The sequence below is a fragment of the Protopterus annectens genome, chromosome 6.part1 (genome assembly GCF_019279795.1).
Source record: "Protopterus annectens isolate FY-2018-M chromosome 6.part1, PAN1.0, whole genome shotgun sequence".
Lineage (NCBI taxonomy): Eukaryota > Metazoa > Chordata > Ceratodontiformes > Protopteridae > Protopterus > Protopterus annectens.
This window is the reverse complement of record NC_056738.1, coordinates 464,126,858-464,154,653: the sequence shown is the minus strand read 5'-3', so window position 1 is coordinate 464,154,653 and position 27,796 is coordinate 464,126,858. Positions and strand designations below refer to the sequence as shown.

The window sequence follows — 27,796 nt, the reverse complement described above, 5'->3', positions numbered from 1 at the left end:
TAGAAATCTTAAAACTAAACTCCCATGGTGTAAATTAACAAATTCTATACCAGAAAAAGCTACTGGCAATCAATAAAAGGGATTTAAAGCTGGTAAGTCATCCAAACTTACCATTAGGAATTTAAGACTGACCAGGAATTCATAGTGACAACTAATTCCAAAAGCAGCCATAAACCCAGCCATGTGGCACAGAGGGATAAAGCCTTTGCTGCGTCACAGATGACCCACTTTGAACTACTGGCACAGATACTGAAGGAGCTGGTTGGGGGGAATGAGAGTGAGTGGCTAACATCAGCTCAACCATCCCAGCAGCCACCACTCTATCAGATCCACTTTAGTCTCCCTTGGGCTCAACCTGACCCATGTTTGGGGTGACTGTGGAAATAGGGGATGCTGTGAAGCATCATACTGTGGATGGGGAGAGTGCCCTAATCCTCACCATATCACAGTAGCCTTGCGAGCTCTGCAATCACTGCCTTTTGCAGGTAGATGCAAACTTCCTTGCATGCACACCCCCTGATCAAGTTGCATACTTATCCCAGCACAAAGCTCACCAGACTCAATGTTGCTACAGCAGGGAGCTTAGGCTGCCCCCCCCCAAAAAAAAAAATCTCATCAGGATGGGTAAGCTATCACTAGTCACTAATTCCTGTCTTCCACTGCTCAGTACCCAAAGTGCCCAAGCTGCTAGTCAAACATGGGTCTCCTGGTACACAGTAAGGGCTTTATCCCACTGCATCACTGGGCCAGACAAGTCTCAGTTCCCTTTAGACTGTCTGACAGATTAAAAGCCCTACCACTCAGTCTCGTATAGGGTCCTAAGGGGTGAGTCTCTGTTTAGCTTTTCATGCAATGAATGACCCTCATGCTGTCTGAATTCCTTCAACTAAACAGAACCAGAGGTACATCAAACATCCATTCTACAGACCTAATCCTATACTGCCATATTAACAATACCAGCTGACATGGCATTACTTAACCTAATATATATTGCCTGCTTCTGGCAATGGCACCCTTTATACATTAGACTACTTCCCTGGCAACCTTTAAAACCAGACTGGATGGGTGATCATAAATTTTCACCTAGAATATATGTGGATAATGTACTCAATGGGAGACGCTTTTAATTTTCCATCAGTGCTTTGTGACATCTGACTTTCTCGATGGTCTCATCTGAGGGAGAATGAGAGTGAGTTAGTGTGCAGACTGAATTTAGAAAAAATAATGCTGAGAAAACTTGTCAGTGAAAGTGAGGAGTCCTTATGTAAAAGGGACTGAAGTTGAACATTAAACTACTGCAATGGGACTAACATTACTAGGTGTGCCTTAAACTCTTGTGTAGTACTTTTGTCCTTCTATGACCCACATTTAGTGGCTCAGGAACCTGAGCAGCCAAGTTCAGGAAGATGACAGTGAAAATGTTAGCTTACTCATCCTGGGGGTGGGGTGGACAGTATCAGAGGAACAGTGTGGATATGCAGCAATACTTAGGACTTGCGCTTTATCCCTCACAAGCCTGCTATATGGTAGCATTCAGTGGCCACTTGTGAATATGCACCCCCATAGGAAATGCACTGCGCACATTTGCATTTACAAGCATGCAATTAACCATCGAGGGGAGGGTTTAGGGCTTTATATACCAAAATTATGGCTGCTTGGAAAACAGTCTCCATTGGAGAAAAATGACTAATTGTGGAAGCCCTGATGGCTGGTATGCAAACAATGAAAAAGTTAAGGCTTCTTAGAAGCTTTTATCTAAAGTAAGGCTTCTACTGGCTGGTCCACAGGGAGGAGGTGTAAATAAGAAGTCCAACCCCAAGGTGAAACAGATATCACCAGATCTCTCAGGTTGTGGCGGGCTAATTTCCCATATTGCCAGGGACCAAGAAGGCAGAAGCCACAGTATTCTTTCCCACCACAGGGCAAAGTAGGATGAGTTTAGATCTTTCTACTGTGAATGTTGCAGATAGGTATGGAATATGAAGACAAGCATTAGGGAATCTTCACTATCACAGAGGAGAAAATGCATTCTACATTAAATTCTCTCTGCTCTTCTGGATAGAGGAAAGACTGCATTCTCCAGCATGCAAGAAAGGTTGGCCCTTGTGGACTTACACTCCAGAAAAACCATGACCAAACAGTCCAAAACCATAATGCGTAACCAAAGATATGAACTCCTGTAACAGTGATACCACTGTTTTTGCCCCACTGCTCAAATGCATCACTTTTTTGCACAGGACATATGACTGCAACATTGATTGGTTGCCTGAAGAAATGCATTAGGCCCTTGTCTCAGCACTCTTCTCAGAGTTTAAAGGAAAAAAGGAAGGCTCCACAACTCCTGCTGGATTCCATGATAGAAACGCAAAGGTGTATTCATAATCAACACTCCCAAGAGCAGTCACAACAAATAAAGGTGAATGGCAGTCATCTTTTGCTCATCACACTTTCTGCTTTAGTGGAAGATATCTGGGTGAAAAGATATTCTAGGAAACTTCAACTATTCAGTCTGCATTGTCTTACAGACTTTTGAGGGAAGAGCTCTGACTCACTTACTGTGGGAATTGAGACCCAGTTGTCACAGTCATACTATATCTCTGCAATTCCAAAATCTCCACCATTTCTAGAAACAGTGATCTAAATCTTTAGGAATATATATAAAAAAAAAAACAGTGGTGGGCTAAGTTTACAACCCAGCATCTCTCAAACCTCAGGATCAAGCTTCCCCTGCACGTTGAATGGTATGACTCACTATCTTCCTTGAAAGATAACATAAATATTACTCAGACAATATAATTGTGCAAAATCTTACCATAACCATCAATGTCCTTCTCATCACCATTGCAGTACTCTTAACATGAGGGATCCCCTGCCAAGGACGGCCCAACATCTGGCCAATATACCAAAGCCTTTAGGTTGTAAGGATATGCTGTAATGTCACATGTATGCTCCCAGTCCTATGTTTAGGGCTTAAAGGTGACATCCAGACATATCTTCAAAACTGACAAGCTCAGGAGGAAAGCCAGCCCTAGGCTATCAGATGGCAACATACACAACCAGGGGGACAAAGGACCAGGGAGGGGAGGGAGTGAATACTCCAACAGTGAACACAAGGATATCTACTGTTAAGGTAAGATTTTACACAACTGCATTATGTCCTTCCATTTCAGTGTTGCGGTATTCTTAACATGAGGGAAGAGTGCAAAAGCTCAGGAAGAAGAAAGGGATGAGGAAGGGCCAGCAGAGCCTTCTAGGAACCAAAGAAGAATGGCCCTAGCAAAACCAGCTCTAGCCCTGGATATGGCATCCAACTTGTAGTGCTTGGTAAAGGTATGCCCAGAAGTCTGGGTAGCTGCCTCAAGGATATAATTAGTGTCTAAACCCTTGAAAAAAACACCAGAAGAAGCCACAGCCCTAGTAGAGTGAGCCGTGACCATAGAAGGAATGCTCTTACCATAATAACAACAAAAGGAAATTGTTTTAGAAATCCAAGAAGAGATAGTCTGCTTGGAAACCACCAAACTTAATGATCTAGGATGAAAAGAAAGAAACAAAATGATCAGATTTTCAAAAAGCTTAGTTCTGTCCAAATAAAATCTGAGCTGTCTGCACACATCCAAAGTGTGCAACACCTTCTCACTACTGGACTGAGGAGAAGAGAAAATAGTGGGCAAATTAACAGACTGCTCAAGAGACAGCTTAACACCACCTTAGGCACAAAAGAAGAATTAGTACGAAGGAACACTGTTCTTATGAAAAACTAAAAAGTAGGAACAGGCATAAGGGCTTGAAACTCAGACAGCTGTCTGGCATACGTAAGGGCTAACAAAAGAACAGTCGCCAGGAACAATGCTGTAAGGAAGCTGAAGCTGCAGGCTTGAAAGGAGTCTATGTCAATTTCTCCAAAACAAAATTAAGATCTCAGGAAGGAGGGACAAGCTTCCTGGGTGGTCTAATATGAAAGACATCTTTAAGAAACTGCTTGGCCTCGAACCTAGAGATCAAAGGAGGAGCTAAAGGCAAATATGCAGAAATAGCTGAGAGGTGGGTTGTAATAGAAGAATATGCCAACACAGCATTGACCAATTCACAAAAATAAGAGAGAACCAAAGGAACATCCACAGTAAGTGGGTCCAGGTTATGAGAAAGACACCAAACCGAAAGCCTCTTCCATTTAGACAAGTAGGATTCCCTGGCAGTGGGTTTCCTGGCCTTCTGCAGAACCTGAAGCACATCCTCAGAAAAATGGTGCCTACAGGGAATCAAAATCCTATAACCCAGAGTGTCATGAAAAGCGGACAGGTGGGGATGGATGAGAGATTCCTTGTGTTTTGCGAGGGAAGAGCCATCCTGTGAGGTAATTTGTGATGATTGCCCTTGGCTAAATGTAAAAGAGGGAACCTATGCCATCTGGGCCAAAAGGGAGTCACATGCAAGATTTTGGGGGCATCCTGTTTTATTTTTCACAGGACTTTTGGAATGACAGGAAGGGGAGGCATAAATAAACATCACTTTCCATGAAAAAGATAGGGCATCCACCTTCCAGGCCAGAGGAAATGACTAGTGGATAATACCCAGGAACACTTCCCTGTAAAGCATCCACTCATGAGTGTGTGTTATGGACCTGCTCAGGGAGTATGTCACAAAATTCTGACTTGAAGGAATGTGCACTGCCTGAAGTGTCACTTGGTACTGAATAGCAAGCTCCCAAACCTGAAATGCCAGTCTCCAAAGAAGACAGGACCTCGTCTCCCCTTGTTTGTTGACATACATTATCACTGTGGTGTTTCCTGTACAGATCTTTAGGGGCCCTGGAGAAAACAGAGGCTGGAAAACCATTACAACCAACAGAAGAACTATCATCTCCTTGAAGTCAATGTGGAGAGGCTTTGCACCTTTAGGTTTCCGAAGTAATCCCCCCAACCCCTGTCTGAGGTGTCTGCGAACAGCTCCTGAGAGGAAATAGGGTTTGAAAGGGGCAACCCTGATTCAAAGTAAGTTGGTGAATCCACCACTGAAATTCCAACTTGAGACATGGAAGAAGAACTGGAAACTCTACAAGATGAGAATGCTGAAGCCTAACTGACTTTAGATACCACTGATGCTTTCTCATGTACAATTTGGTGAAGGAAAGCATAGGGATGGAGGATGCCATGAATCCCAGAGCCCTCAGAAATTCCCTGGCTGAAATCAAGGCCAGAAGAAGAAGGGTCTGAGAAAAGGAGATAAGAGTCAAAGCCTTGGCAGGAGGCAGGGAAGCTAGCATAGGAACAGTCTGGATCCTGCATCCCAGGAAAATATGATCCTGTGATGGGGACAGAAAAGAATTTTGAAAAATGAAAGTGAATCCTAGGCTTTGCAACAGAGTGATGACCAACTGAAGGTGCTGTAAAAAAATCACTGAAGAGGAGCTTGAATAAGCAGGTCATCTAAATAAGGAAAGACCTGAAATGTCCTTGAGCCTGCGTAAAACAATCACAGGAGCTAGGCCTTTGTGGCAGTAACGAGGTCAAAGGACAAAGCAGATAACTGAAAATATCAGAAAGCATCAGAGAAATGTAAATGCTTCCTGAAACGGGGATGAATAGGGATATGGAGGTAAGCATCCTTGAGATCTACAGAAACCATAGAAGCCTGAGGAAGCAGCAGATTGAACAAAGTCTTATGGGATAACATTCAAAAAAAAGGAACCTTTAGAAAGGTATGTAGGTGAGAAAGGTCCAAAATGGGTCTTCATGTAGCCTCTTTTCTGGGGACCAAAAACATTCTGGAATAAAACCCCTTCCTCCTTTGAACCTCTTGAATAGTTCCCTGAGGCAAAAGACCTCAAAGCACCTCTGGGAAAAAGTTCAAACAGTCTTGATATGGCTGAGGAATGCTTACCAAAGGGGAAGAGATTTCTAAACCATGAAATACCCTTGGCTTATGATGGAATGAACCCAGGAATCCTGGGTTATGCTTAACCAGACAGGAAGAGACAGGAAGAGACAGTGTGAAGGAGGAATGTGGCTAAGAAGGATCAGGTAGTCAGAAGGCACCTGGTTTATCAGGAAAGGAGGGCTTCTGAGCAGGAGGGGTCTGGGTAGACTTGGCCGGGGAAGCCCTCCTACCACCCCTTCTTGCCTTTAGGAGGAGCACGAGACTGTCTTCTAACAAAAGACAGTTTATTGGGTTAGTTTCTCTGAAACTTTGGCACAGGGGAAACAAAAATGTATTTCAGGTTCTGTAACTCCTTTCCTTTTTCCTGCAGGGACTTGAATAAATCATCAGCAGCAGCATCAAACAAAAAATTGATGTCCAGAGTAGCATCCATCAACTTAGCCTTAATATCATCAGGCAAAGGTTGAAGTAGTGGCCAGTAATAACTCCTCAATACAGAGCCAAAAGCAGCAGCCCAAGAAGAAGCATCTGCTGCATCATAACCACATTTAATAGAATGGTGAGCTACCTGAGAAGAAGCCTCTAACAGAGACAAGGAAGAAGTCTCCCCTCAGAATCAGGATGATCAGAAATAACCCGGCAAACCTGAGAAAGAAGAGGCAAAATATATCTGGTCATAAGAGTCTGATAACAGTCCAAAAGGCTACGGTAGCTGAAGTTTAAATCTTTTTACCCTGCAGTTCCATAGTCCTGATGCCCTTATAAAAAGGAAGAAGCATGGCAGGATGCAGTAATTTAGAAGGCTTGTCAGATTCCACAGACACCACTGAAGGGTCAGCAGATGGACACTTACAAAAAGAATTTGCAGTCATCGGGTACTTAAAAAAATCAGTTTTGTTAGGAGCAGGGGGCTGCGATGCAAAAGAAATGGCATCCTATAAAGCAGGCAAAACAGGAGGAACAGCAGAGGGTCTAGGAGACTCCATTTGAAGGAGCTCATAATACCTTCTCAGAACTTCAGACAATTGGGCACAATCCTATTTAAAGAACTCCATCAGCCTGGAAATAGTATCTCCACAGGAAATCTCCTCAAAAGGAGATTCAGGACTAGTCCTCTTCCTCGGAGCCATAATTCAAACAGGACGGAATCGGAGTAGAATAGACCAGGGATTCCTCATCAGAATCCTCTTTTTCCTCAGAGGAATCTTGTTCCCTACTTCTCCTGAGTGGGAAAAATGACCAAGGGGGAGCCAGAACAGAGACCCCCCCCCCCGAAGAGACTTCAAGGCCATAAGAGCATTGAACAAGTTCTATGTAAAATTCTGCCATTCACTTTGAGGTTCCTTAGGAGCAGGAGAGGTATGTTTTGTCTTTTGCTTCTGTTTTAAGGGGACGTCCACCTTGTTAAACTTAGAAGGCTCTGACATTGGCCTACACTCAAATAGTGTAGTCAGGACTTCCTCCCTCACCAGTATCTGAGGAACCCCCTAGGTCCTTTGGTGATAATCAGCTGCGGTTCCTTACAAATTTTCAAAGCAGACATTTGCAAGACCACCAAGGATATGTGAGAAGCCAGATCCATGCCAGTCTCCGAACAGATCTCGGCATGGGAATCCAGCACAGGAACTGGACAATCCTCTGGGCTTTCACCAGTCTTAAGAGAGACATCTGGTGGAGGTGGCACAGCCGAAGAATCTGACCTGATTTGTTTGGCCACCTTCTTTGAAGGCGGTTGACCTTCAGACTAGGAAGTACCCTCAACAGCGTCTTTCCCTAAAAGCATTAGACACTGGTTGTCAAGATAGATGATTAGGAGTGAAAGAAGGCTTTGAACAAAAACCTAACAGCATAGGATGTACGATTGTGAGACGCACCTAAACAAAATAAGAACTGCTCACGATGGTATTTATGGGGAATCTGTCTCCCACACACTGGCATTTACCCTTTCTGGATGACTTGAAACCCTGCAACACAAATGCAAAAAGAAAAGGATAAGCAAAAAACTCAAATAGGACACTTATCTGAAAATGGTTAGGTAAACAGCAAAAAACTCGAGTGATCAGGCTGACTATCAAAGATGGCATTTTGACTGGTGGCAGACAAGTTCTGAAGATGATACATCCAGATGTTACCTTTAAGCCCTATGCCTAGTGCAGGGAGCATACGTGTGACATTCAGTGCATCTTTAACAACCTAAAGGCTTTGGTATACTGGCCGGATGTCAGCCCGCCCTTGGCAGGTGATCCCTCACATTAGAAAATGAGGTGTAGCATGAAAGAAGGCACTTTTAAAGCACAAATGGTCATAAGACTCAGTGGTCTTGGAATATCTATGTATCATGACATTCAGATATCAAATACTTCTTAAGCAAACTGTCGATGAATTTAGCTATGGGGTAAGTAGGAGAGTTGCGGCAATCAACTAATGGTCTCATGGGTGGTGTAACCAAGCACTTGTGCAACTTTGGAGAACCAAATAAATATGGATACCTAGGATAGGAAACTGATAAATAATTAAACACATTTTGTTCACTCCTGCCCTCTATAAATAAATCATTTAAACATGTATTAATAAGTCGATATGCTCCATTTACCTCTGAACGTGAACTAAGTTGATAAGCTGGAGAATTAAGAAGTGATTTCATACGGGCATTATAATCACTATTGTCATATATTGCTAATCCACCCCCCTTATTGGGCTTACACACACGGTTACTCTGGGATTTAATGAATTCCAAGAAATCTTTCTCCTCCCTAGAGATATCATACTTAACAGTCTTCCTGCGACTAAATTGTGGTATTTGACGCACGTCAAGTTCACATATCTGCTCAAAGATCTGTAAAGCTGGATGTAGTGGGGGGTTAAAGGTGCTTGGGACAAAGAATTTATCATCAATGGTATAATTTGTACACTGATTACCCAAAATAAGACAAAGATTCAATTTTCTTACATACAACTTGATATCAATGATTGTTTTTAAAAGGTCCAATTTTTGAGTCGGTATAAAGGTGTAACCGCTCGCCAAAAGCTCAGTCATATCTGGAGTAATAGTCACCGATGAGTAATTATAGATTTTAAAATCTCCCTTATGATTGGTAACTATTATCGTTGACTCAAATTATTAATAGATGTCGAATCAGTTTGTTGATCAGTATAGGACATAATATTGTCACCTATTGGTGACTGTAAAGCATTGTACTCAAAAGTTAACCTTGATGCTATTTCCTCCATTTGTTGTTTTTGTTGTTGTTTCTTATGTTGTACTGGCGGGGGTACTTCTGCTTTGGTCTGCACGCATTAACACACAACTGAGCGATTTTAAGATCGAATGTCAATTCCTTAAGACCATGTTTTTGGGACGTGGATACCCAGAGGAACTACTTGATATGCTGATAAATGAAGTGAGGTTAAAGAGAATGAATGAAATATATTCTCCAATTTTAAGTATGAAGGGCCTTGACACAAGGAACAACAGCTTGTCGAATGAGGCAAATGTGGTTCAAGGCCAAATTCACGATAGTAGTAGTATATTCACTTATAGTGATCACAGCTCAAGTCAGAGTTTTATCACAACATTCAGTTGTGATAGTCATCTGGTAATTGATACTTTGACAAAGAACTGGGACTTATTTAGGGTGACACCAAGTCTTCTTGATAAACTTGGGAACAATCCTAAAGTCATTTTTAGGAAAGGCCGAATTTTGAAAAATAGTTTAGAATCAGTAAGACAATCTGTGCCACGGGTGACTGGTATGTTTAAATGCGAAGCTTGCAATTATTGTAAATACATGGCGACAATGAATTAATTTGTAATTAACCATGTGCATTATAAAATTAAATCTAGGTTTAATTGTCAATCTAAAAATACAGTTTATCTTGCAAGCTGTAAATCGTGTTTTTCATATTATATTGGCAAAACTGAACGCAGATTACGTGACAGCGTATATGAGCATCAATATGCAATTTCCAAAGGGAAATTGGACAATGCGTTAGCAAAACATGTCCATCAATATCAAGATCATGCATTTACATATATGGCAATTGATCAAGTAATTCACCCTATAAGAGGTGGACCAACACCCCTTCGGCTAGAGGAACTTGAATTAAGTTGGCAAATAAAGCTAAATGCTTATAGATACCCAGGTCTAAACAATATGTGTTCTATTGCTTGTATCTTGAAATATAAAAACATTTGTAGATAAGGCTCGACCTTTAAAATGAGGTCTAGACATGCTTAATTAATTTGGTAAATAATGTGTTATAAATAAACATCTATCGGGAATAGTAGTAGGCTAGTTAAACTGGATGATAGTATTGCAAAGGTATCTATTGAATGAAACCATCATTCTAGGAGACCTGAACATAGACTGGAATAGCATTAATGCAGATAATCCTTCATATGATTCGACACTCATCTGCTCAGCTCCATCTACCCCCCCTAAATCTCTCTCTCAAAAAAAATTCAGTACAGTAGAAACATGGTTCTCTCTAGCTCGTTCTTACTTAATAATGCCAAAACCAAACCTTCACATTAACAACTCCATAAAACTAGTTAACAGAAAGATAGGATCCTTATATCGAGGTCAGACCTTTTCTTACACCATCACCAGAACACGGACGGCTCTCTCTCATCTTCATTTCTTTATTTTATATGCTTGCACCTACAACCAACAAAAAACAAAAAAACCAAACTGCAAACTGTTATAATAACATAATATAATTGCTACATTGCCTGCCTATATAACTCATCACTGCCTCAAAAACTTTAAAACTTCTAGGATTTCAAAAATTTCAAAACTAAAATCTCTCAACTCAACATCAATTGCATATAATACCATATAAAACACTAAATACTACACCAACCCCTCCCCTTATAAAAAACAAATCTCAACTGTCTCCGTAAAAATCTCAACTGTCTCCGCCTTCCTCTACAAATCAATCCAAACAACAATGAATTACTAACTCTTAGATTTTCATTATAATGAATACTGCTATTTACATTTTAGATATATAACATGTTAAGTATTTTTCTTTATGTATTTTTTGCTATATGGTGCATCTTGCTTGAATTGTATTGTCTGTGTGTATACATATATATATATTTTAGGTTATAATATGTTTTAAATTTTGACTTATACTATAGGTCATATGAATAGATTGTATTATAGCTAGTTGTTCATAGATAGTAAGTTAGTGCTGCTGTTATTTAAATAAGTATATTTTTTCCAGTAAATGTGTTTTAAGGCCTACTGTCGTTCGTACTTTTTTGTTTTTACTGAGAGTGTCGTACTTTGAAATGGTTTACAATCACAATTATAAGTGAAGGTTCGGTGACCACGGGATGTCGAAGTACTGTTGGCTGAACCTCGTGTTGCTGCACCTTCATTTGTACAAGTCCCGGTTCAGTGAATGCACAGTGCATTCACATATATGAGATCATGGTACAGTGTGGATTGGGAAATATACACTTTTCCCCACTGTAATGCGATCTCGGAGTTGGAAAAAAAAAAAAAAAAATATATATATATATATATATATATATATATGTGTGTATATGTATACATACACTATACATATAAACAATTAGCAGAGGGAGTGGAGGGTGCAGGGGGGCTTGCCTTCCTGCAAAAATTGTCACGTCACATGATGTGCAGTGTCGGACTGCAGTCTTCGGATGTCGAGAAAGGTCAAATCTGCAACAGGAAGTGTGTTTGCAACATTCTGACCTTCTTGACATTCTGAGTCGAACTTCTTAGTTGATATTTAGGGTAGGAATTTATTTTGACTGTTGAATATATGACAGTAAACCCCATGAAATATGGGGAATTCTTTGAGATACTGCACTCTCAATCGTTTTAGGCAAACAACGTCTATGACAGACTATTGACAGAGCTGTTCACTAAAGATTGACATTTCTCTGCTCCTCCTGGCTAGCTTTTATCTTCACTGGGTAGTTCTATTACTGCTGAATCATGGAAGAGCCAAGTTGGGCTCTTGAATCTGCTATTGATGCATTTATCATCAGAACCTGAGATGCTGCAGGAAGGCAAGACACTGATGAGAAGAGGACACCATTCCAAAGCTTGGAAATAAGGGTCTAACACTAGAAGATGATCTGTGATCAGGTGGTGACAGTACAGCCATGACACTGTCCACTGCAAATTGCCAATCAAGTTCATCAAGGTCAACATCAAGCTCCTAAAATGTGGTCTGGACCTACCACAGAATCTTCATAAAAGATATTAGGGACATGATCTTCTGGACACACACTGCAAGCAAAAACAACAACTGAAGTGTGCCAAGCTTTATGTTAATAAAGACAAATCTGTAAGTCAGGCTCAGGAAACCTTTAAGTGGTTAACTCCTGTTTCTTCTACAGATCCTCAACCACTGAGACTTCCCCAAAAAGAACCTCTCCTTTGGAGAAGGCATCCAGAATTATGCAATGAAAGGTCATTAAAAATGCAAAAGATGTACACTGACTGAAAAATAAAATGGCATGCGTGTTGTAAATCCAGTATTACTTATGTAAGCGAGTTCAGTAGCTGTACTGAAAAATAAATATCTCTAACTTCCTGCTACCAAATTGACAGAAGGTAAAACTATTACTTTTCTATATTACAAATTTTTATCTTTAAATGCTGTTGCCATCTGAACATATGTAAATTAAGAAGGTGCAACCAAAGGAAAAACACTAGCTAGGCATGAATCGTCAAGAGATTCAGTTGGATTGGAATATCTGTGAATCTTATGATTAAATAGTAAAATAGCTGCGCAATTACTATTAGTTTGGTACCCAGAATCCACAGTGGTATTTAATCTCAGTACAGCTAGTGAAGTGACTTTCTCCATGTTACAAATTCTTCTGTTCAACTGCTGCTGCTATCGTCTGACGGCACTGGGTGCATTTGGAGAGCAACAGCAGCATTTGAACAGAACCACACAGGAGGAAAACAAAGAAGCCTAATCCACAATGTATTGTGCAAATGTCAGCACATGTGAGCTGAGTGCAGGTGTAAAACAAGTTTTAGACATTTCTTCAAAGGAAAATTTGCACAGAAACACGGAAGTCTATTTGTACAATGACATTTACAAAATGTTAAGACTTTTTTCATAAATAATGTAATTCTGTAACAGCAATAATACACTTCTGTGTGTGGGTAATGCTGCATTTACCCATGGCTTGCTTTTGCCTGAGCTTTGCCCTTATGATCAAACTAGGCAAACATGGGTAAATCAAGCATTCCCTGCACTCACTTAGGAATTACTGCTAAAATGAACGCTTGAGATCATCCTCCACTATGACAACCTACAAAAGGCCAATACCTCAGCTTACTGTCCTTACCTAGTGTTATCACAATCAAAAGAAGCTCAAAATAGAAGTTACAATAAAGGTCACAACCAGCTCTTTCTTGACCCCAGAATTAGGAAGGGCTGTCAAGTAGTCTTTGCATTCATTAAGAAGAACTAGAATTTAGCAGGTAAACAAAGAGGAAATCTCTTGCTCACCTTATTTGCAGCCTTAGACTTCCACAGTTAAGGTAAAAATATGTGGTCTTTTGAGTCCTCTGCTGAACCAAGGACACTGTTTAGAGCTCCCTCCCAAAATGTTGTGAAAAGATGACATTCCATTCCACAAAGGGAGTACAGATGGCATCAGTTTTTATGGATGCAGACGGCCCAGAATGACCTAAGAGTTGTCATTCTCCTATCCCCAGGTAAAATATTTCTTGAGCAAAGGTAAGTAGACTAAAGGCTTGACAGGCCTGCACAAGACCTAGCATTGCTCTCAGGCCATGCTCCTTTAAAGTGTAGTCCCAAGACATACTTTTTAATCTTCCAAATTCTGATCCTATCCCCAAGCCTTAAACTCATACAAACACTGAACTCTCCTTGTTAACAAGGAGAAATTAATAGTAGGCACTAAACAGCCTATAATTGCAAAGTACCTTGTTAAGGAAACAGCTCCTATACTTTACAAAGAAAAAAAAAGCCCCAAACCAGGCATGTCCAAGGGTCAGCTTCCGGTGATTTCTCCTGTCCACCTGGTGAATCTGGGCATACTGGGGCAATGCAGCAATTGCCTCATGTACACAGGCAACCCTCTCCTCCTACCACCCAACACTACAACCTGTGAGAGATGCACTTACATAGCCAAAATGGAAGCAAAGCTCTCTCCACCCAAGATTGTGCTAAACAGTCAAGAGGAGAAGGTTAACACCCACACTACACCTCAAGCAACACATAGCCCTTCTAAACCGCACCACCAACACCCACATATAGCAACACTAAATCCACATATGCAGAAGCCCTTAACTGTAACCTGCCCAAGCAACAAAGACCTCTGAAGCTGAAACACAAACAAACACCAATCACAACCAATGTGTCACATAGTTCACAACACCAGTGTGCCACCCAGCAACAGCCCCTAAGGCAAGACAATGTACCTAACACTTTAATCATAGGTGACTCTATAGTCCGGCACACTGATGTCCCTCTCACCAGGTTGAATAAGGAGAAAATTACAGTCAGCTGCCTGTTGGGTGCCAGGATCCGCCACATAACGCATGCACTCAAGTCACTCCACAACAAGTACAAATATGACTCTGTCATTGTCCATGTTGGAGTGAATGACTTGAGACGTACCTCCCTGGACTACATGAAAAGAGACATGGAAGAGCTCTCGGATCATGTGGCCCAGGCAGGTATGACCCTAGCCCTGAGTAGCATCCTGCCTTCGCCCAGAATGATACCACAATATAAGGATAAAATGATTGACTTCAACAATTGGCTAAGCTTATGGTGTCATTCAAAGGGGATCCAGTATCTGTCTGCCTGGGATGACATGATTGACAGACCACGATGCTTTGCCAGACATGGTCTGTACCTGTCACCCTGGGATTCAGGTTACTGGATAAGGCTCTTGCCACCACTATAGTGCCTTTTTAGGCAAACTTCAAAGGACAAAACCACCACCGTAACAGGTACAAGCATGCAAAATCTGAAGGTAATGCTACTCAATGCTAGAAGTCTAAACCTCAAAATGCACTCTCTTGAGGCACTCCTAAAAATGGAGAACATCGATATCTGTGCAGTAACTGAGACCTGGTTCAAGGCTCCAGAGAGCACCCCTGCAATACCAGGCTACAACTCTTACCACACTTTTCGCCACCAAACCAGGACCGAAACACTAAAGGTGGAGGAGTGTCAATATTCACCAAGGATATTCACACCACCAGGCTAGTTGGCCAACACAATGTGTCTGAAATTCTCCAAGTGCAACTAACACTAGGTAAGACTGCAATCCAAATTGTAGCTCGCTACAGATCCGCCACCATACCCCAAGATTCTCACTACACCTTTCTAAACATACTGGAAAATATTAAGATAGAACCAAACACCCTAATACTGGGTGATTTTAACTACCCTGCCATTAACTGGGAAAACTACTCATGTCCCAACACCTTTGCAACGGTTCTTGGAATTCATAAATTCCAACGCCCTGGATCAACTAATCCATAGTCCCACCAGGGGCTCCAATATCCTAGACCTGGTCATTACCAACATGGGAAATCAATGCTCCATACCTATGGTCACCCCTCGTTAGTCAGATCTGACCATAAGCTAATCACCCTTAACATCCACATCCCACCCCCCCCCCAGTAAAGAAACCACCATAAAAAACTTCTCCAAAGCCAACTTCATGCTACTCAAGTCAGAAGTGACAAACTTCATGACACCCATGCAGACGGAACTGAAAGTTCAACTGCTGAATCCTACACTAAGGCACTGTATGAGCACATCCACTCATGCATGAATCGTGCCATCCCAAATAGAACCAAAATGCTCTCATCCAAAAAAGGAAGCCAATCTGGTGGTCCCCTGCCATAAACAAACTTTACAACAAAAGGAAGAAACTTTTGCAGAAAAGAGGAAAATCCCAGGATGCAAAAAACTCCTTTACTAGCCTCAGTAAGAAACTGAGATGCCTCATAAAATCCTCCAAAGCTAGTTATGAAAATAAAATTGCCAAAGATTCCAAAGACAACCACAAAGCATTCTATAACTATGTCAAGAATCTAAATGGCAATGCTCAGATCTGCTCTGAGCTAAAACAGAATGGCATCAAATATACTGATCCGAAGGATACTGCCAATATCCTGGCAGATCGATTCAGTGCCAACTTCACCCCCTCTCACCCCCTAAATGGCCCATCTCAATACCGGAAGATTGCCAAATTCCAGTAATAACGGCCACACAGGTACAAAACGCACTCTCTAAAGCCAAGAATACAGCATCCATGGGACCAGATGACATCCCGGGCTGTGTACTACATGAACTACAATATGAACTGGCACCTCACCTAAGTGTCATGTTTAATCATAGCCTCACCTCAGGTTTCGTGCCCTCTGAGTGGCGCAGAGCTACAGTTATCCCAATCCACAAGGGGGGGATCCACCTTGGATCCCGGAAACTTCCGTCCCATCAGTCTGACAAGCCTTATCTGCAAGGCCATGGAGCGTATTATCATGGAACTTATAAACAAAGACATTGGCAACCTTCAAACACTGGACCCCACCCAGTTTGGGTTTGTGAAGGGCAGATCTTGTCTCCTGAACCTGATTGACTTCTTTGAATCAGTCTCCAGAGCCATGGACAAGGATAAGGTGGTCCACACAGCCTATCTAGACCTTGCCAAGGCCTTTGACACCATCCCCCACTCTGGAATCATAGATAAACTTACTAAGTTGGGCATTAATCCCTATGTCACCCAATGGGTTGCTAAATGGCTTACTGATAGAACCCACACTGTAAAAGTAGCCGACTCCAAATCCAGCTCCAGACAAGTGACAAGTGGAGTACCTCAGGGTTCAGTCCTGGGGCTGCTCTTGTTTGGCATCTACTTCTCTGAAGTACAGGTCAACACTAAGGGACTCTGGCTAACAAAGTTTGCAGATGACTGCAAACTGGGAGCCATTATTGAATCCCAAATGATGTGGATACTCTACAAAAGGGCCTTACAGAAACAGATGCTTGGTGCCAGAGCCATGGGCTCAAGCTCAATGCCAAGAAATGTATTGTTATCCCTTTGGGAATAAACATGTATCCATGAATTACCATATAGGTGGCAGTACACTAAACACAGAAAGTGTGATAAGAGACTTAGGGACACAGGTGAACAGTGGTCTCACCTTGATAACCACATCGCCACAACAGTCAGGAAATCCTTCTATGTGGCACACCTCAGCACGAAGGGCTTTTCATCCAGAAAAAGGAGGTCATTGTCCCACTGCACTCATCCCTCATTAGACCCACTATAGAATACCACACCCATTTGGTATGTGCCTCTCAAGACATCTGCAACAACTGGAAAGGCCTCAGAAATACCTCACTAAAAGAATCACAGGCCTAAAGCAGATGCCCTACGCTGACCGCCTCAAAAAACTCCAGCTATACTCTGTCGCATATCGTCTACTCAGAGGCGATCTCTGTTTAACATACAAGGCCATGTCAAACCCAGAGCTGTTGGACATGCTACACTTAAAGAAATCCCAATCCCTCAGAGCTACACGCTCCAGGGATCTAAACCTTGTCATCACAATAAACAAAACATGCTGGAGGGATAGGTTCCTGACCTAGAGACTTCCCAGACTCTGGAATAGATTGCCCATACATGTCAAGCAGAGTGCCTCTTTAGACCTCTTCAAGAGGAACCTTGACGATTGGATGGGAGAAAGGAAATTCACCCCAGGGATCACGTCAGTCACCCTGCTAGACAGGGGTCCAGGAAAGTAAATAATGTGGGAAGAAATAGCCAGGGAATTGTTATGGTTAGGCTTGTATAGGCCCTAGGGCTGACAGCCTAGTACCAACCTATGAACCCAAGTACTGCTGTACAGGAAAACAGAGGACCTACCTCAGTCTTGGCAGGTGTCTCTCCCACTGAAAATGGTGAGGAAAAAGTACAGCAGATAAGATTCTTCAGTTGTGGGTACAAGTACACAGTCTACACTAACAGACACACACTAACTACACCACAGGTGCTGGCTAGGCAAAAGCATGCTGTAGCTGTTTGACTGGCATGGTGAGGGAGTAAAGGAGAATCCGTGTTACTTTCATTACCCTCTTCTCATATGTGGATGATGAGCTGCAGATCCATCCCTCACTACTTTCTATTTTTTTTTTCAACAAGAAACATCTTTATTGAATTATCACTTATGACATAAGCAATCATCTAATTATATAAATGAAAACAAACCAAACTGACATTTTCAGTTATAAACATATCATAACACATCTAATCTTCTGTGCAGTCAATGACAATCTAATATTACACAGTTCATTCAACTCCTGCCTTTCTTACACCTCATTTCTCCTCCAAAACATTATTCTGCATGTATTATTCCCATAATTCCAATTTTTCTATGTGATTTGCTTCTACCCTTTTCTAAAGATCCCACTTCCACTTCATTTATCTCTGTTACTATATTCATATCTTCGAGTACAGTTAGTTTAGACTCGGATTTCCATTTTCTAGTAGGTTCATAGGCTGGTACTAGGCAATCGGCCCTAGGGCCTATACAAGCCTAGCCATAACAATTCCCTGGCTATTTCCTCCCACACTATTTACTTCCCTGGACCCCTGTCTAGCAGGGCGAGTGACGTGATCCCCGGGGTGAATTTCCTTTCTCCCATCCAATCGTCAAGTTTCCTTTTGAAGAGGCCAAAGTGGCGCTCTGCTTGGCCTATATGGGCAGTCTATTCCAGAGTCTGGCGAGTCTCTGGGTCAGGAACCTATCCCTCCAGCATGTTTTGTTTATTGTAATGACAAGGTTTAGATCCCTGGGGCGTGTGGCTCTGAGGGATAGGGATTTCTTTAAGTGTAGCATGTCCAACAGCTCTGGGTATGACATGGCCTTTTATGTTAAGCAGAGATTGCCTCTGAGTAGATGATATGCAACAGAGTACAGCTGGAGTTTTTTAAGGCTGTCAGCATAGGGCATCTTCTTTAGGCCTGTGTTTCTTTTAGTGAGGTATCACTGTGGAGCACCACTTGTTAAAGATCTGCTGGAAGAGGTGGAGTCCCCTATTTTGACTGTACGAGTTCTATTGGTGAGTCAGTTTGCAACTCACCTAACAATATATGGGTTGATACCCTGCTGGGTGAGTGTATCAATGATGCATGAGTGGGGGATTGTGTCAAAGGCCTTGGCTATGTCTAGGTAGGCCGTATGCAGAGATCTGCCTTCTCTAGGGCTTTGGTGACTGTCTCGAAGAAGTCCACCAAGTTTAACAGGCATAATCTCCCCATGGCAAAGCCAAACTGGGTGGGGTCGAATGTTTGGATATTTCCTACACCTTTGAAAATCTTTGGGGTACAAAAATACGTATGCAAACACTTTCAATCAAAAATAAAGATCTACCAGTGCTGGTATTTCAGTTAGATTGCCTATATTCTGCTATCAGTCCTTGACGACGAGAAAGGCAATCTCTAGCTTCTGTCCAAAGTCTCTTGGCTCTCATCATTCTATTCCTTACCTTCTTCTAATTTATTGCTCCCAATACCTTGGTTCCTTTCCTTTGTTTCTCCAGCAAGTAAATTCAACTTGCTTATTTCTACACCTCTAATTCAGTAATCCCCTATTCCTTTCTCCTAGAATACTTTCTGCTACTTACTGTTATGCTCCTTAAAGATTTGCATCCAAAATCCTAGTCTTTCCTTATTTCATGAGCTTCTTCCTTGTTTCATCACCATCATCTCTTTCCACCATAAATTACAGTTTTCTGCTTATGCTGTGTATAGGAGTCTTAATTGTGTAGCTCTGAAATACACCTTCAAATCAGGTAATCCCAAACCAACTTATTCTACTGGAAGGATCAATTTATCCCACTTGAATCTTGCTCTCTTACCCTTCAAGATAAAATCCTTCAGCTCTTTATTAATTGCTATCCACAACTTCTCCTCTGGTTGATAAAAATCTGCCTGACCTTTATATAAAACAAAAGACTAAAAACATTGTCGCTGCTTGTATTTTGCTAGCCATATCCATAAAACAGAGCTTCCAGTTTTCTCAGCTTTTGTATTAACTTTTTTTAGTCTCTTCCACACCTTTAACTGCAATAACAGAATCCTTTTTAACCCACACTATTACGTACTTCATTTTATTATGTTGCCATAAATATGGGTGCTGCTGAACTAATTCATGTGTGGGTACACAGTTTACAGCTAATGCCTTCGTTTTATCTTCATTAATTTTGTATCCCAAAATGATCTGAAACCGTGTCACAATGTTTCACAACACAGAAACATTCTTTTCTGGTTTTATCACGTACTAAATAATATCATCTGCAAATAAAGCCAACTTTCTTTGACTATCATACCTCTCATTGTTTCACACTACATACTGAGCTGGTTGCAAGGGAGCACACCTCAGGGGTAAATGTATAAGAGGACGTTGTGACTCAGCCTCTGACTCTTTCACATTATCCTGGGGTCTGGTATTGGCCAGGGATTATGTAAGGTACCTTTCTGCCAGTTCCTCTGCTGGGCACCTTCAACCATTGCCATCTTAAAATAAGTGAGGCACATCTCTAGTTTCTCTATTCTGTGCGTCATGAAGGCTGGGCTGAACCCTTTGCAACTATGACAATTCTTTAATCAATGTTTCCTGCTCAGTTAACAGTTGGTATGTATCCTGTTTTATGATCTGACAGGATGGGAAACACTGAGTGTTCAGTCTCCTAGACTTCAAATACAGGAACCTTGCCATAATGAACATTGCGAGTGAGACCAAACTGTGCAAGAAGCAGAAAAGAATTGGGTAACATATAGTCTGAGCATGTTAACCTAGTACTGTATGTGACACTACTGCAAGGATCATTAGAAAGTATGCATACTCCCAAACATGGGATAGCCCAACAAAAATATTACTGAGCCAAAGATAGTAGAAGAGGAAACCCTAACATTTACTCAATGCAGAAAGCAGACCTTAATCCCTCTACATCAATGGGAATGGCAGAAAGAGTTAATGTTCTAATCTGAATACTAGTAATCAAAAGCTTAACAATCAAATATCTGGTGAAAATTTTAATTTCATTACCACCAACCATACATTTTGCAGTCAGAAAGGGGCTGTAATTCAGTACATTTTCAGATTATAAAAAAATGTGTTTTCTATAATTCTCCTCTTTAGTATCAGCTAGGACTTAGTGCAGGCATGTTAACACCTTTGTAGTCCTACTCTAGCACAGCTAACTCACTTACTTTCCCTGCTTTTTTCCTCCATGTCAGCTAAACAGAATCTTGTAGGATATACTGACTACGCAGAACAGGTGTCTTAATGTTCTGTTTTAAGATGGTCAGGATCTCCTTTTCACTTATCTTCCCATTATCAATTTAAAACCATACACACATTCTAAGCTAGCATCTTATTCTGCTAGTAGACCCTGCTTTTTGCATAACTCATAACTATGATCTGTGTATAACTACCATTATTATGCACATATCGTAGCCCAAACATCGTTCACATGCAGACTTTATGCCAGTAAATAAATCTGGATTCATCTAATCTTCCTGCCCATTTCTGTTTCCACAGGCACCTACCCATGTATGTGCTAATGTACATGCAGTACATCCAGTTACTGCAGTTTGTGCCACTGTAACCATGGCAGATTTTTTAATAGTGCAAGTCAAGAACATTTTATTTAAACACAAAAGCGCTTAGAATTCTTTATTGCATTTACCTTCAGAAAGGCATGCCTTGAATTTGAAAAAAAATCACTGCAATACATTTCCCTGCATAATACAAGGAAACAAATGGCAGTGTTACTTTCAGGACTGAATACTAGCCACTGTGATTTGTGTAACTGTAGCTATAGAACTCATGTATGGGATATATTTGGTTTTCCCTCCCAAGTGAAGAGTAATATACTTCTATGGGAGTCGCTACATAATAAAACATCCAAAAGTTTGCCAGAAAATTCAAAGAAGTGGCTTGAAATACAGAACCAATAAAGGCTACAAAAAGGTGCAAAAATCTTTAAATATGAAACTTACATAACAGAAGATCCATTTTTCACTCAGCATTTTCAATTATGCCCCCCCCCCCCACACACACACACATACACACAATACTCACTAGGAGAGACGGTATTAATTCTATTACATGTTGATAACAGAAAACACATCACTTACACTGCGCTGGCATACATACTCAATTTAAATTATACATGTTTCAACAAAAAAGTGTTTTACTTTAGTTTTCTATTTATTTTTTAGTTCTGTTTGCACTAATGAGAGTCAACAATGGCCTTTACAGTTTCAGCTAATATGATCCACTCTAGCAATCATGCAGAAATTAGTGAAACATGCTCCCTTGTGTTCAGTGCTGTTATGTACAGCATTAACGAAAAGGGTGACAAACCAAATTCTTGTTTGACAGATGGACAATTTTTTACAGGCCAAAACACTAGCAGTAGCAATATGCCAGAACAAATATAAAGCAAAATACAACAAATATGCTTTCAACAAACTGTGACAATACCTTTCTTTTCAGAAATGTACATACATTCTACCTATTATTATTTGTTTAGAGATTTTCCTGCCCTGTTTCAGCCTATGGTATCTACCTAGTGCCCCACATCCAAAGCTGGGTCTACCAGCTTCTCCTTTCCCCCAAGAATTCTATGATACAAGCTGGGAATGGTGCAGAACCTAGTGACATCCTATAGGGGATCTTCTTGTCACCTTCAGCTGGGGGGTTATTACTTAATGACCTGCTCCCCTTTGCAGTTTTTTCACAGTTTCACCTGAGTGGCAGGCATGCAATGGGGATATGCAGTGTATTGCCAACATCCCCAGCCTCTACTGAGGATCACTTTTGGGAATGTCTGTGCAATTGCCCATACCTCCCTGCCTAATGCCTGAGATGCCAGGGATGCTAACTGAACCTAGGTCTCCTGGGCTTTATCCTTGCATGCCATGGAAATAGTCTTATATTCCACTTACTTTTACATAACTTGATCCTTCCATTTTCTAAAGATCACACCTTTTCTTATCTCCTTTACATTATTCAATACATCAATCATGGTTAGTTCAGACTTATTATTATTCTTAATTATCATCTGACATTTGCTGACCAGGTTAGTCTGACCGAGCTAATGCCCTTTTTCAGTGGAGGCCCGAGAAGAAAAGCTCCACAAGTTATACATAAAGGATATACAAAATTCTAATAATTATTATCCATAGTCATATTAAAAACAGTAAAACATTAAAATGAAACAGTAACTTAAGTAGCAGAAAAGTTTTTACTGATATAACAACATGCAATGAAAATTATAGTATAACTAGAGTGGTATATCACTGTTAGCAAATGATGTAGAGTCACAAGATATTTAAAAGATATTTATCTACTAAGTTAGAATGTAAAGTAGAATGATGGATTCAAAAATAAGGGGCAGTGTAAAGCTATTTAAGAGCAGTAAGTGGAGTTTTTGAGGTTTGAGATGAAACAGACAGGTGTAACAGAGAAGGAAAGAGCAGATTTAGCACTGAAGATAAAGTTATGAGCAGGGAAATATGCATAAGGGGAAGGAGAGAGTAGTAAGCCAGTTTGGAGGAAAAAGGATAGACAGGGAGGGATTTAGTAAGTAGGGGGGGGGGTGAGAGTTTGACAGGAAGATGAGTAGTAGAAAGGTTAAGCAGGAGTAGATTTTGATTTCCATTTTCTAATAAAAGTTTTGGCAGTCAGTAGCATCAAACTTAGCCAGGCCTTACAATTTAAGCAATTCACATCTTGTATCCCAGCTTAAAAGAATAATTTCCTTAGTTAAAAGCATTTGCTCCCCTAACACATCTGACAAAGTACTCTGCAGAGAGTATTTAATCTACCAACTTTTTATATTCCCAAAAACATGTTCCCAATAACTTCTTTCCCATCACATCTCCAGCATTTGCTACTAACCTGAGGAAAGTTCTCTGAAATCTGCTTGTGGTGCAAGAAAAAAGTTTCCCCAATGGGGTACTAAGCTTTGAGAAGAAGTAAGTCTTCGGACTAAAGCACGAAAAAATATCAGGAGTCAACCGACTGGCACTTGCGAACTGCTTTCACTGCACGGCAAGAAAGACTGGAGAACATGGCGTCGGCTGGCAGCTTTGTACTCCTGGCGCTCTGACGTCAGGGAGCATGACTGAACAGCCGATGCCGGACCCAGACTTTGGGATTCTGGCCGACCGAGGACTGCCTGCCAGCAGGAAGAACCCTACAGTGATGACTGCAACAGTGAAACACGATGAACATCTACACAAATACTTTCACATGAAAATCCTAAACTTTATGGACTTTGCTGCATACTTAGGAGCCATCAGATGTCCTCTCACTGTTCTTTGTGCATCTTTTCTATCCTCTTCTGATTGATTCTTACAGTTATCATGCAATATTTTATATGCTGTACTAATCCTCTTAACAGCAGTCTCTCTTCTGGATTCAATTATAAACTCAACCATAGCTGGTCTTTAACTTTGCCTGTACTCATCAATTCCTGGTAGGTAAACCAGCTTCTAACTTGCAGTCAAAAAGAATGAATACAGGAAAGCCATTATTAAGAAGTGCAATAACACTTACCTCATCAGACACCTTAAATCTCTTCAAAAGTGCTACAAACTTCTGTTTGATATTGGGTTGCTGAAAAAAAAGGAAATAAATTTTAGAATCTATTTTCTTAACTGAACAACTCACTTAAGTGGTTGGTAATCATATATAGTATTTGTTTCATTTTCTTTGCCTGAATTTTTTAACAAAAACAAATACTCATGAATGTTAAGCCTTTATGTTTTTCCAGTATATGTGCATCAATTTTCTTCTACTGAAAATTGGTTACTATACCATACCTAGAAAAACTATTGTTTAATATATTAATTTTTACTGCACACTTTATAACTAGTATTCCATATCCTAATAACGTATACATTTGCAGACAGCTATAATGTCCCTTCAATTTATAATATTAATACAGAATCAACTTAGAACTATGTTGTCACTTGGATGCTAATTTTTCATGTACATTTGATGCCTACATACACTTAATTATATTAATCTAACTCTAGATTACATACAAGAAAAACAGCTATATTAATCTAACTCTATATTACATACAATAAAAACAGCATTATGATTAAGTTTTAATCATAACAGCACACACTGACTCAATAGCAGCAGTCCCATTTTATTTTCACTTACTGAATTACAGCTTTACCAGTCACCAATCACAGGTTTATATATTTTTCCATGGCAACCATTGTGCTATGTGTCTCTTAAAATATTCCAAACTATACAAGACTCTCTTCTATCAAGTTTGTCCGTCATTTGTAAGGCTTGATCTACTGTCGGTGAGTCTTTCAATTTCCTTTTCTTTATAAAGCTTTATCTACTAACAAAAACACCACTGACCATTCTATCTTTGTACAACTTAAATTTTTATCATTACTAACAACATTAACATCTTAGAAAACCCAACATCTCCACACACTACCACTGCTGTTATACATCCAAGGTCAATTTTAAATGGGTCTAAACTTACACATGATGAAAAATATATTACCCTGAATCCCCTTCACACTCCTTACATCTTCAGAAATGCAAATTTGCAGTTGGGAATATTGCCCTTACCCTCTGAGTGGTGTATGAATACAAGTACAAATACTTCCATGCAAACATTCCAAATTCCCATTACTTGGTGGCTTATCATGGAAGCTGACAAATTCACCTCCAAGCTTCTTCCATCTTTACATTTAGACAGGTGTTGCCATCCTACCTCCTTTCACTTAGTGCTTCTGTATTGAAAGCTTATAGTCCTTACATGTATTATTATTTAGCCTTTAACTACTGGAGACTCAGTTTCAGGTTCATAATATATACTTTAGCACTAATGAATACAAGGTTTCTAATAATTTTGGTCAGTCCTAGCTGTATTAATCCTATTTTTGTACTCAAGTTTTATAAAATTGTGTAGATCACACACAAAATGAGTTTGCAACTATACTTCCCAACAGGATCCTATTTTTAGCTGCTCACAGAAAATAATTTTCATTTTTTTCTCTTTAATTCCAATTTCTTAAACAAATATATCCCAATAATCCTGTTTCATACCACCAATATGCTGTAACTAAGCCAATTGTGTGTTGGTGTATGACACTGGATTGAAAGGTTCTTTCATCGAACGGCTTCTAAGTCAGAAATGCCATTAATGGAAGTCGCTTTTGTGAAATCATGTACAGCGAAGATCAGAAAATGTGCCCTTTCCTCACTGTAGTGCGAGCTTGGAGTTGATATATATATTTAGCCGGGGGGGGGGTGCAGTCCCCCACAAAATAGAGTTTCATTAATGGCATTTTCAGTTTAAAAGCCATTTGATGAAAGGACTTTTCGATGCCATGATATAGACCCTTGTGTGTTAGGTGCCACCTTTTCCAATACCTAACACAACGTCACAACACAATGCTTTCTTTAAAATACGGAAAATCTATTCTCCTAGTATATAAAACGTTTGGCATTTCCAGTTAACCCTACTAACCTTTTCTGTTTAGCCGCATATTCATACATAAATATCAAGTAGTTCAGTTTTTGCTGTAAAATTACATACTATAGATTTGGATCAGGAATGTACAAGGTTCTCCCACCTTCCTGGGTAATACAATTTTATTCCAAGAAATACATACCCTGTCCTCATCTACACACAATCACTCAAAATACATTTGACTGCTCTCAAAACATGCAATGGAATATCTGCAGGTGATGCTTCTAATCAAAGGCAAACTGATGAAGTCTATTGAAGAAAGCGCTTGACCTGTATTGTGGATTGTTGGACTATTCACTCGTTTTTATGTACAGTGGATTACTTTATGTGGTGTGAATAAAAGTGTTTATTTTGGTGGTCGTAGGACATTGGCTCAATGAGTGGTTATTGGAAGTTATTTGTGTTCGTTTGCCACTCTTTTACACACCGATTTGTGTTATTAGAGAAAGAAACATCCTCAGAGGATGACTTAGGGGACCCCTCCGATTCCTCGAGGTTGGTGTCTGACGTGAGACTCATCATGGGAATCTATGTGCTTCCTCTTGCACGTTTTCTTTCTGGGTGGATCCTCAGGCAAAAACTCTGAGGGGCCCTAAGAAATATGGGGACCACTCGTGGGGGTACCACGAGACCTTGGAGCTCCACTGTCCAGAGATAGATGGTGATCAGAGACCTGTACCGATGCTGTAGGGGACGGAGTGACTGAACCGTATGATGCCACTGACGACCTGGCCAGCGACCTCTGCATGGCCTCAAAAGCTGGTCCTCCCAGATCCGAAGAACAATCAGCCTCCGAAGCCCAGACAGGAGTCAGGCTTCCCCGTGCCAAAGCACCGAGAGGGAGACTAGGAGCAGAGAGGTGTCCCAAAGCCTCTCCCTCTGGTCCGACCAATGAATCCTGAGTCCTGAACCCCGTGGATGGTGCCGATGGTGTCGGAACTGACATCGGAACCGATAAGCCGGGGGGGGGGGCTGTCGGAACTGACCTAGGGACATCACACGGAGCCGAGCACTCCGGCTCCAAAAGCTGAGATGCGCTCGGAGGAGGAAGTATCGATGTAGGTTGAGGGACCGGCTCCGGAGCCGAAAACAATTTAGCCAGTACCAGTGACTGAAGAAGTCTCTGTGCCACTCTATCGATGTCCACATCCGATAAGGTCCTGGAGGATTTGGAGGATAGGGAAGGAGATCGAGACCTCCTCCCTGAAGGAGACCTATGAGAAGGAGATACTGGCCTAATGCTAGGCGACCGGCTCTGAACAGGCTCCAAGAAAATTGGAGCCGAAGCAGGTTCCATAACCACTGACACTTCCTGCGGCCCAGAGGACAATGGAGCCGAGGA

At 40.9% G+C, this 27,796-nt stretch overlaps 1 protein-coding gene across 1 annotated transcript in view; it reads right to left on the bottom strand.

The window, feature by feature from the left end:
* The window catches only part of PACS1 (phosphofurin acidic cluster sorting protein 1), a gene marked incomplete in the record, with an annotated part of 1,397,033 nt that overhangs the window by 656,240 nt on the left and 712,997 nt on the right, over positions 1–27,796 (bottom strand). Inside the window, 1 exon segment of the mRNA XM_044075887.1 lies at positions 24,504–24,563. Coding sequence (XP_043931822.1) covers positions 24,504–24,563 — 60 coding nt within the window.